General features: G+C 40.2%; 1 protein-coding gene across 1 annotated transcript in view; it reads right to left on the reverse strand.

Moving 5' to 3' along the window:
* Positions 1–12296, reverse strand: part of HSPA12A (heat shock protein family A (Hsp70) member 12A) — a 62419-nt gene that overhangs the window by 6565 nt on the left and 43558 nt on the right. The window contains exons 7-11 of the mRNA XM_074831359.1: positions 6733–6904; positions 3864–3950; positions 3199–3303; positions 1843–2101; positions 54–157 (exon numbers count right to left, since the gene is read on the reverse strand). Of these exons, the coding sequence (XP_074687460.1) occupies positions 54–157; positions 1843–2101; positions 3199–3303; positions 3864–3950; positions 6733–6904 (727 nt within the window). The remainder of the gene's footprint in view (positions 1–53; positions 158–1842; positions 2102–3198; positions 3304–3863; positions 3951–6732; positions 6905–12296) is intronic.

Raw genomic sequence — 12296 nt, forward strand, 5'->3', positions numbered from 1 at the left:
CAAGGCTTCAGTTTCAGCTCAGCCAGAAAGTGGAATTACACACAGATACGTACTAAGGTGCTGAACGATCTGGTCAATTGTAGGCTTGAAAAGAGCATTCATTGCATCCGGGCTCATCCTCAGCATTCCCTGGGAGGACCACTTCACAAAATCCACACTGTAAAAGAAGTTGGAAAGGACATTAAAATATTACAGCTGAGCTGTAAGAAACAGCCGAGCACACACAAGACACGCTAAATAAATAAATGAATGAGTTTAGAGAATCCATGTGAATTTTACTTAGAAAGAAGTGCCTCACCTCAACCTAACCCCATACCAACTATAACAACGTAAAATTTCGAGAGAGAACTGTTATTTTTGCTTGTCTAATTGTTGTTTTCTTTGCCTGACTGCCTTCTGTAGCATTACCAATGTTCAGCTGCTTCCTGAAACAGCTGGCAGTCAATCCAGTGCTCGCTCATCTGAAACAACACTGATTCATCCCCAGAAGGGCAACATTTAGATTATAGCAGTAGCAGGCCAAAGCCACAGGAAACACACAAGGAAAATAGGCAAGTATGGGAAGCCTCAGGAGGCAGAAGGAGCACAGCATTTTTAATGAGGCATAACATTTGTTAAGTGAATACAGGCATTATGTTATTCCATCACTGATAGACATCCAAATAGCTCAGTAATCTCCTTTTCATTCATGCACGTTATATGTCACCTTTATATTCTTTTTACCACATTATCCAATTAATTTCATTTTATTTGAAGGGAACATTTAGCATTCCTTCTAAGATTCACCATTAAGGCTATTAATAAGAAGGAGATGGTCTGAGGGGGAATATTTCCAGAAATTTTTAATGATTTCAGAACCTCAGTCTCATATAGGAAGTGACTCTGAGCTGGATTCCAAGTCATTTAGGCTTAAAGTACATTTACCAATAACTTTAGGAAGACATGCAGGAGTTTCAGCCTGCATGCAACATTCAACTTTCACTTGATTAAAAAATGCGGAAAGAAGCCAAGGCACAGGTACTAAATATCATGTCTTCTGCTCTCATGTCCCAGGCATCCTGCCCCAGATTCACAGGCTCTCTTGTTCATTCTCTTTTATGCCATTAATCACCGGGTCTCCTGTAGTATATAATTTCAAAAGATGCAAAATGCCCACTTCTACTTTCTCCTCACTTCCTTTTCTATAGCAGCCCATTATCTTTTCATTTAGGGTGCCTTCTTGATACTGAAAATCATGAAATCTCTGGAGGGGATTATGCCTCCCCACCTAGCAAGCAAATTATCTTACTGGTAAAGTACTAGAAGAAAAGAAAGCGTGTCATCACTTCCAAAGAATGCCTTCCCTTTGCACAGCTCTATGCAGATGTATACTTTTTCACAAGTGATCTGGTATTGTTAATAACTTTCCTCAGGCCATGAATATATTTACACATCTCACTCAAGATCTTGGATTTGTTTGAGGGCCCAGGCCTCTCAGAATTAAAGTTCTAGTAACTAAATTCTAGACATCAAATTCTCTATTTGATCTGATGTTCCTAATTAACACATAAGGGACTCAGAATATATGATCCAAATTCAGGAAAGTGATGCAGTGGTGACCTAACAAAAGTCATAGAAAGCAATACCAGAAGAGTGCAAGTCTTGTATAGAAAAGCTTTTGCAAGAGATTGATCAGAACTTTTCATTCTGGAAGCTGCACTTCAGGTGATCCCATTTTCTCATCCTTATATTGCATTTTCACATTATTACCTTTCAGTCTACATGTAATTAGGATATTTTAATTATTTGTCTTTGCTACCAGTAGTTAATTCTGCATCCATTTGGGTTCAATCGTCTACTCACTTGCTTTTCCTCAAGGCATGTTCTACACTGTGACCTCGAAACTTCTTGTAATAGTCAATGAAGGAGAAAGGCAGAGTGATGTTTAGTGGATTGGTCCTGTCTGGAGCTGCTGCCCGTTTACGGGACTCAAATGCTATCATCAGATCTACCCAGGCAGCAGGACGCTTGATTTTAAATTGCTCAATAAAATCTTCTCCAAATATTTTACACAGGAGCTTTTCAAATTCATAGTCCACACCTAGAGAACCATATGGCCCACCTGTATTACAAACAAAACACAGCTTTAATATTCTGAACTGCTTATTAGATTTCAAGTTGACCAAATACACATCAGATCAACACTACTAGGACTGTCATGGGAGAAGGTCTACAAAATGAGGTATCTTTCTTAAATGTAGCAGTTGGTCTAATACAGAACATAATCTTACCTTTGTCTCACTTTTACTCCTATACCATCATAGCCACTGTATCACTACCACTACAAAACAGAAACATTTTTAGTAGAAGCAGAGGAAACTGCTTCGGTATCCACACACGGGAAGGTGTGGTTTGGACTCATATTTAGGAATAGACAGACTTGATGTACACTGTCCCATTTGCTCTTACTAGGTTGTTTCTGAGGTAGTCTTACAGCCACCAAGACTGAGAAGGCTCAGTGATGAACCATAGAGGTGAAGATTAACTTGGTATAGAGACTCAGCAACAAATAATAGGCTTCTCATGTGCTTAACAGCTTAGCCACAGGACAAAGTCGAAGGGGATCTGAAGTTCAGGAAGGGAATACCATTCAAGGAATTGCACTTTTTATCTTTGTTGGGGACCAATCATTGCCCATTCTTCCCAGGGGACAGCAGACCCTCCTTGTTACACTGCCTGTGAAATTACAGGAATATATGATTCCCCTTAAATCTAGGGAAACTTCTGTTCTGGCAATAGTCACCTTACAAGGATCTTGTTGTGACATTCAACTATTCATATCTCCACAGTACATCTCTGAATACCTGGGCAGAGCAGCAATACACAGGTGACCTCTCAAAGGACCGGAAGATGACGAGTCCATTAGCAGAAGTCAGACCATGACCATGGCAGGAGGTCATGGCCTGAATGGAAGTGAATAACACAAGAGATGGCAGTTTCTTACTCTCCCAGTGTCAGGGCTACCATCCAAAAGCATCAGAAGCATGAAGTGACTTACACATGTCTGCTGACTAGCAGCTAGGTTATACTCATTTTGAATGCTGGTCTTATTTCAGGAAGAACTGTTAGTGAAATGTAGCAAATAATAAAGGAATACATTTCCTTCACTGACAAGTCAAAACATTACATAAACAAAGCAAGCGGTGGAAGTGTTGTTACCTGTTGCCTTGTATAGCTCTTTAAGATGTCCTTCAGGGAGCCTGATCTGATGGACAGTCATATCCACTGTGCCTCCTCCACTGTCAACAACAATGTAGCGGTCACCTAGTTTGCCAAAGGAATGGTATTTACATTAGTGTTATCCCAACAGCATACTGCAATGAAAGCTTTTCAGGAGCATTATCACCATGAGAGATAATGACTTACAGAAAGTCATGAACATCTGCACTGAAGGCTTGATCTTCATTAGTAATTATAACTCAATGATTGATAACAAATATGAAATTCAGTTGTCAAAAGCTATTGATTTAGCACAGGTGAAAAGATTAGTGGAACTGCTCATGCTGCTGGTGTACGTTCTAGTGGGCTACCAAATTAATACTATGGCATATTTACAAGGCCCATTCTGAGGAAAATATTCTGGATGCATTTTAAAACCTGGACTCCTTTATACCATCTCCTTAATAAACCATATTTTGCTAGAGCATACAGAATTACAGTTCAGCCTTAGTAACTGAGAGCAGCGCACAAACTTGTATTTTTTTCTTTTCCTATTTATAATCACTGTGAGAACAGTTCAATGCACAGCACATTTGTGGGAAACACAATGTTTGCCTGCAATATAGAACCAGTAAGAGCAAAGTTCATTCAAGAAAGGACACTACCTTCCTCCAGTTCGGACCAGATCTCTCCTATGACATTTTCCACCAAAAAGGTACGACTCTGTCGATTACGACGGACGTGTTCCTTAGCTAGTCATTGACAGAGAAAAAAATTACTGAGTATAAGAAAGCATGAAGAAGTTGATTATTACAAGCTGCAGGAAAGAAGTGCAAGCAGGCTGACAGATCCATATGTATCACTTCTTAACAAAACAAACAAAAATTATTGCATTAGAATCAGGAACATTATAACGCTGTTGCTAGAAAGAAGGAAAAATGTTTTTCAGACACACTGATCTTCCTTGATACTAACTGGATTAAAACCAATAGCCTAACATGAAAGCTATAAACAGATCTGACTTTTTTTTTTTTTTAAATATTCTGGTTTTTAAAGCGCTGCCTGGGCCCTGGTGGTCTCACAGTCAGCTGTGCTCGCCACAGCCTGTGCCGCCAGGCGGCAGCCCCAGCCCGCTGCCAGACCGACCTGCGCTGCCCGGGGCCGGGGAGACGATTCCCACATTTCCAAAAGCCGCTGCTGATTTGGGGTGTTCAGGCAAAGATGCCTCCTGAGCCTTTCAGGATGTCGGTCTGTCTCAAAACAAGCTGTCAAAAGCACTGCTTCTCAGGTTTGTAACTTCTTAAGGCCACAGTGCTCACCAAGTTTGACCCTCATAATATTTTAAATATACACCAATTAAAAATTAAGCATAATCTAGCACTACTACTATAACAATCAGTTAATTTACAAGACTTAATTGCTACTTAGACATTTAAAAGAAGCAGAACAGTCTGTGAAGAGAAAGCAGAGCAGTGGGAGCCTTTGCTATTATGTTTCTAAATCAACCTCCACAACTGAATGATCAAAAAAAAATAATTCCCTGTGTAACCTTCACTCACCTTCAAAGGCACTTCAATAAAACACTACAGAAGAAGAGAGGCATCCTGTCACGCACGAAAATATCATTCGGAAAATATCATCATGCAAATCACTGAATGTGTTTTGCTTCTTGTTTCTATAGTGCCTATCATCAGAAAAAGACCAGCAGCTCCACTTGCACCCGTATCCTCCCCATAAAGACCCTGTGATGCAGACAAGCCGCATTAGCCTCGCTGCACTGACTTCGCAGCACACAGTGAGAGCTTAAACGACAAAGCATTCAGTGACAGAACGAGCACTAGGTCCAAGCAAGGGCCTGACACAGAGCCCACAGAACTCAATGGGAGTCTTTTCATTCACTCCTGTGGGCTAGAGGTGAACACAAGAGCCAGTCTTTAACTACGACTGAAGTAAGCTTATCCTGGCTACTATGAACAGTAAAATTTTTGTTTTGACTTCACAGCAATAATGTGGTCCTTGGAGTGCTTCTCTCTGTTTATATTTAAAGGGCTTTTCTCCTTAATCTGTTCTCAGCTTGTCTTGGGTGCCTGCCATGCCTTTATGAAATTTTAATTCTAACCCCAAATTAATTCACTCCAAACTTTGTTTTCATTAATTTTGACATGAAGCCTTTCTCATCTCAAATAGCTTTTACCATACAAAGTCAAGAAGGAGAATGGTACCCTCCATCCAAGAAAAAGCCCGTTAGCACAAATCCATGATCTGCCAGATTCTGTCCAGCTTCAAAACCTTAACCAGAGAAACTCTTTTCTTTTATTATTTTCCCAGAAGCAAATCCCTGTGTAGCCTTAAAGTGAGTTCATGTAAAAATCACATGGAACTGGAATGGTTTAGGACACAAGCAAGGGGAGAGGAGGCGAGGGGCCCCTGAAGGGACCGTGTCCTGTAAAGGGATTGTGTCCTGTGCTCTGTGTGGGCCTCCATGACACTGAACACATCTGACAAGTGCTGGCTAGGAGACATGGACTTGAGAGAATGATGTAGTGACTCTGCCTAACTAAAAAAAAAAATACCCTTCGGTAAGTATAAGAATAGCTTTACTATCTTAATCTTCCATTTGCCTGTACCGTTTTGACCTAGTAAATGCAATAAAATACAAATTCTGCTGAAAAATTCCTTCTGCGATAGATTGACACGCTACCACCAATATCAGTGCAACTGTTACAATTCAGACAGATGGGAAATCTGTACATTATGCAGCAATCACAGCTTACGGCTGCTTCATTTTCCTTTTTTTCCTCTCCTATTTTCTCAGGTAGGATACCAAGCTCAAAAATCTTTGGTGATGAGGGATCTTTTGCCAAGTGACTTACACTGTGGTCCAATCTCTGTCCCTCGTTGTAAGTCACTCTTCAAATTATATTAGCAGGTCAATAAATCAGAAGTGCTGTATCTAGTTGCTCTTCTATGAGCAGATAAATTAATTCCTATATTCCAATATGGTGTATTCTCCTGAGTGCTGAAAGTAATTAATGATATTTCATAAAGGTGTATCAAAAAGCATCTGCCAAAATTCTGGAACACCTCAGCCTAAAAGTCTCATTGAAGATCCAGTTATTTAACACTGCTTCAGTAATGCAGCTAATCAAATATGCAATTGTTTCCAACAAACTGAATTTTAAAAAAAGATCCAACATGAAGTATTGCTTTTAATTAAGGCAGAAAAATATTGTTGTGAAAATACTAAAAGACTCCCACAACATCCCAATGAAGGCAAGGCAATGAAGCTACCTGCATGCTAAAATTCAAGTGTGTGCAAACATGTCTACTTAGATCAATGTCTAAACTAGTCTAAGTACAGTAAACAGTGAAACAGTTTATAAAAGCAAACTGATGCTAGTCAATTCAAGATTGATGTAAACTGATGCTAACATTTCAAGAGAGCAAAGGCAATGAGAAATGGTAAGAAAACAGCCCTCACGGACAAAGCAAACTTATGCGTAAGAATCTAAAGAAGTGAGTTAATAGAAGTACCCTGTGTAAATCCAGTTCCAATAGTGTCACTTGGACTATAACCATTGACAGGCGCCCTACTACTCAGGTCTATCATCTGGTGCAGGCGGAGCTTTCGGCAGTAGATGGAGGCAGCCTCGGGTTCCAGGGCAATGATCAGCTGCTCAGGATTTTCAGGAGATGCCATTCCTGCCTGCGAGAGAGAATTGATCAGAGAAGTGGGGTGGGAAATACCACAACCTAGCAGGCCCTTTTCAGCAAGTGAACAAGCCTTCCCCCAGCTCGCGGTTTCAGTTAGGTCAGCCCTCCGAGTTCAACGCACAAAGGCGCTGCGGCCACTGGCTAAAGGTCTTGATCTGGGGATCGTCCTGCCCACAACGTACAGTACAACGTCACAGGCTGTAACAGGGAAGTATGCATGCACTTACCACGCTAAGTGTCTAACCGAGCAGCTGCGTGCGTGACAGGTGGAGAAAGGAAGAAAGCTGGTTTGAAACCTGTAATGAATGGCCTAAAACCTGAACTCCTAATTAACCCGTGAATCTGCCTGCTAAGAGGGGCCCCAGCCTCCTTTAAGAAATGAAGGAATACCTTTGGCTTCTCCTCCCCACAACATTATTTAAGTATGCCTTTCTTTATATCTTTATATACATACGTCCTTGCCAAAACGGACTCCCCACACTGTGTAGCTTACTAAGAATGTACAATACACTTTGCCAGTAATGCATCTTCTGACTTAAACCTGACATTTTCTATTTCAAAATCCATTGCTTTTAAGCACATTCACTTTTATAACATCCTCAAAATGCTCAGTATATTCAAAGACTCAAAATACATAGGGCAGGTTCCCTAAAATGTAATGAGAACAAGCCTAAAAGTAATGCCACATTATAAAAATCAACATTTGCCATTCTTTCCGTTTTCTTTCTGGATTTCCAGCCTCCAGACACATAGATTTTCAAGAAGCCACAAGTCCTCATGTAACCACATCACTCAGGACTGGGCTTAGAGAAAAATATGAAAGAGCATTTGACAAAATTGTGTTTTCATTTCTTGTCTCCTGTACTTCCCCCTCCTGTATAATTTCCTGTTAAAACAGATAACAACATCTTTCAAGTCTTTCTGCTTAACTTTCGGCTTATCTGCTACTGTTTTCCAGTTAAGTCCCTGATTACTAAAGCATGCTAGCAAACAAATACATGTATGGATATTTTTCTGCTTCTGCCATCAGTCTTCCTGCAAACCTTCACTTCCATTCATACACACACACACTGTGGTGGCTCCAGAGCATCCCCAAAAGAAGGCAAACTCACATAGAAAGACTGCAGACCTGGACTGGAATTTGGCTTCCTTCAAAGAGCTACGCTGTGGGCTGTGGGAACTGCTGGCTAGTTTACACCTGCAGCTAGAAACTCAAAGTAAAGCTTGTTCAAAAAGCAATGCTGGGGGCAAGACTTGGAGACATAAAATTGTCCTTCACATTGACATTTGACCCTCTCCATCTTAATAAGCAAGCTAAATAGATTTTTATAAAAAGCATCTTCCTCATTGTTGATAACAAAAAAGGAAAAACAACAACAAATAAATTAAAAAAAAAAAGAAAGTAAGGGTTAAACTAATCATGGTTGCTCATTATTTTAAAACGATTTGGACTATGGTCACTTTACATTTTTTATTGCTGTTGGGCAAAACCTTCTGCTTTGGTTACATCCACTGGACTCAACAGCATGATCTGAAATTAGCGGAACTGTCTGGGAAGAAGAATACCGTGCAAATACCACAAAATACCAAACCTTGCCAGCTGTGTGGCAACATACATTGTAAAAATATTACATTGAAAAGAATGTTTGCAACCAAATTTTCAAAATTTGGAAAATGCAGATTTTACAGAAGCCAGAGTAACCCTAAAAGATGTAAAAAGACTATCAATAAAGCACAGGTCCAAGCCAGATTCTCCTGACATCATACCACTTGCATGCAAGCATGTTGACAGGCACAGGCTTAGATTAAGCTCTAGAGCTGTACTGGGGATGAAGATCAAGTTCTAGCATTGTGTCTTAGTATAAACCCACTCTTTCCTCCAACCAGTCTGGTTCTACTAGGCACAAGCAGGGTTGGTTTCATGCCAGCTCACTTCAACATCATTTATCTCCAGCTGCGCTCCTCTACACACAAAGTTTTCATTTGTTACATTGGAAAGGGCAACATTCAAGGTATGAATCAATACTTGGTCCCTGACAGATATTTATCTAATCTGCTAAAGAATTCCAAAAATGTATGGTCTCTGCACACAAACTACCTCAGCCCTTTACTGTCTTTGCCTTTGGAAGGTTTGCTAAAAGCCTAATCTGAATCTTTCTTGCTGCAATTTTAAGGTCAGCACTTCTTGCCCTCTCCAATAAGGGCATGGAGAACAAATAGCTCCCTACTACCCTGCTGCAGTTTTCATACACATTATATCCATTATCATGTCTTGTGAGAGCTCTGAATCTGAGCAGTAAGTGCTTTTTGTTTTTTTAATATCCAGCGATGTAGATGAACTTAGCATGCTCAGTCTGCTCCGTGTACTGGGCATATGTTAATAGCACAGACAAAGCAATTCTTAGTCTCATGTCTAACCTACATACTAAAACAGAAAATTACATTTTAGGGAAAAAATAGTATTAAAATCCAAAGGCTACATCATAAAGCATTTGCAGAGGAGACAAGAAGTACACTGCACACACAGGGAATGCACTGGTATTTCCTAACTTGGCGGGGGCAGGGGGGGAGGGAAAGATTGTATTAGTTGCAGTGTCATCTGTTCTAAGGGGGATTTTGGTACAAATTTCCAAGGCTGGTTCTGCTAAAAGAAAACAGTAAACCATTAACAATAACATTTGCTTCCTCCCCTCATCCAGCAGTAGTCTGTACCATGAACTTTTCACGTTGCAGCCTGCACGTCAGGAGAGGAAGGCAGTGACCTGCAGCAGATGGACTCAGATCCATGTTCTCAGACCCTCCAAGTATAGCAGATGTTATTCTTGCTACTTTTTCTCTCTAGATATTATTTTATCATACTAAAAATATCTCCTGAGGAAAACATTCAACAGAAATGACAGTTTTGAACAGTTCAAAGCACAGCTGATCCTAACAGAATTTCATGAAGAAAATGTTGGGGTTTTTTGTTAAAAAAAGCTTTCCTTACAGAATTTGAAGGGCCAGTTACAATGAAAGATGTGTTGTTTCACATCATAAAAAGACGATACAAAGACTATTCTACAGTGAAAGATACTAGGCATCCAACATATATATATATATTTATGTGTACATATACATGTATGGATCAACACTGACTCTATTTCATGCTTTGTGTATGTAGTATTTCTACTTACATCATCAGAGATAGTACATTACAGTACATATATATCTATACACAGCACAGAGAGAATGGGGAAGAGGAAATGAGAAAGCAACATAAACACCTCCATACTGCTAGGGAGGAATGGAGTCATGAGATTGCTTTAATACAAGCTCTGAGGAGATGAAGACTTAGGAGGCAGTACCTCCGTCCCATCATTACAGCCGAGGAGAAAGGGACAGATGGGAGAAAGATATCAAGCGTGCAGAGAAAGAGGAGTGAAAACAGCAAGTGGTCAACACAAAGAAATGGTGATGCATTCCTTAAAAATGTTAACCATAGAAGTTTGAGAATTTGCTATATTTTACATATGTGCCTATCTGCCTCACTCCATGCCCTCGTCCACTGCTGCCCAAGTACTACTGTAACTAAGAACAGAGATCCACAAGTTACCAGGCTTGAACAGGATAGATCTAAACAATGTCTTGGTATTCAACATTATACAGATCATTCTGGCAGTGGGACAGATGCATCACGTTGCTTTTGCTTAGGGCAGCTTATAGCAGACTTTATAACAGACCATGTCTTGACTCTAGTCTGCTAAGGAGATTTCCTTTCTCCCATTATACTCACTAGCAGAATAAACCCAGCCATCACTTATGCAGGCAGCAGACAGCGGCCTTCCCAAAAATGCAAATGTGGAAAACCCATCATGGAATTACAAAAATCCTTTGAGCACCAGACAGTTCTTAAAAATTAATTTATTCGCAGGACATTGCTGCATTTATACACCTGGAAGAAGCAAAGAACACTGTGAAAAAAACTACATTAAAAGACTGCCCCAAACTCACTTTGCTCATATGCCTGAGGACTAGGATTTCATGCTTCGACAAGAGAACGCCCAGATTTTCACTCACTCCAGTAAAACAGGTCTGTGAGCCCGTGCCAGCGCACTGCTGTTCATTCGCCAAGATGCATCACCGACAGCAAATGTCAAAGTGCTTCAAAGCCTCGTGTACAGGAGCACAAATAACTTTACCATCCAGATGCAGGTGAATTCTCACCCTGGCACACTAGCTCTGCTTTTATAGCCAGAGATGTGTCACCAGCCCAGAGACACAGTGGACCACAAATACATTCCTGATTCCCTGAACAGCATCAGCTGCCAAATGTTAGACTAATTCATCATTAGCAAATATTGAGGTCTGGACTGAAGCTCACTTTAGCAGTCTGAGCACTTCCAGAGACCTAAATGATACTCACTCCATACACAGAATCATCATTGCTACAGATTAAAAACTGCTACTTTTAAAATCCAGCTTCAAATGCCACAACACACAATGAAAAAAGCAATACATATTTTTTTGCTTGTTTGTTTAAATACTGTAACCTATATGGCCTTAACGAGAGCGTTATAGTAGAATATTCCATGTAGCTTGGGCCTTTCTAAAAGGCAATGAAAGCCATAAGGTAGGCCTAGATGAAAAGCTCCCATCTCTGAAAGCCACTATAATTAGAAGCATCAGCATTTAGCTGGAGTACTCCTGTATTTCATAACACAGCCAGGCAGAATGCTGTTGTTCCATCAGGCGTTATTTATTACACCATGGTGACCTCAGAAGGAATAGCACATTAGGAAATAATGCCATCGTTGACAAGGCACATGTTTCCTATTACTATCCTTTCAAACTACTGAAAGCAAAAGTTAGATCTTTTTTGCTTTTTCAGAGATACACATCAGGCTTTTTTTTTTTTATAGGCAAACAAAAAAAAAGCCCAACCACTGACTCGTAAGACAAGGAACATGACTTACGAGGAGTGCATCCATTTCTTTTAGCTATAAAACTGATTAAAAGAACTGATACTAAGGTCTTAGTGAAAAACCACCCCACGTACAGAAAATAGTACTCCATCTGTTGAATTTAAAATGCTGATTATTAGAATCGTATGTTAACTGGAGTCAGCCCCACGCATTTTGTATTCATCTTTAATTCCTCGAGCTTCACCTGCCTGGAAATCCTCTTTCTCTCTGTCTTTCATGTGCACACGTTTCCTCTTCACTCAAAAAACTTTAAAGTCTAACCTGTTTTCTGAATACTGCTGCAAGGGCTGGGAGGCTCTCAGCTCACACTGCAGCTTTTCTCATTAACTCATAATCATGCTTTCCTGCACACAGCAGCCAATTTTCAATCATTTCTGAAGCTTCTGCCCTTCCGTCAACACTTGCTGATAACACAGGCAGGCA

This window comes from Strix aluco, chromosome 7 (assembly GCF_031877795.1).
Source record: "Strix aluco isolate bStrAlu1 chromosome 7, bStrAlu1.hap1, whole genome shotgun sequence".
Taxonomy (NCBI): Eukaryota; Metazoa; Chordata; class Aves; order Strigiformes; family Strigidae; genus Strix; species Strix aluco.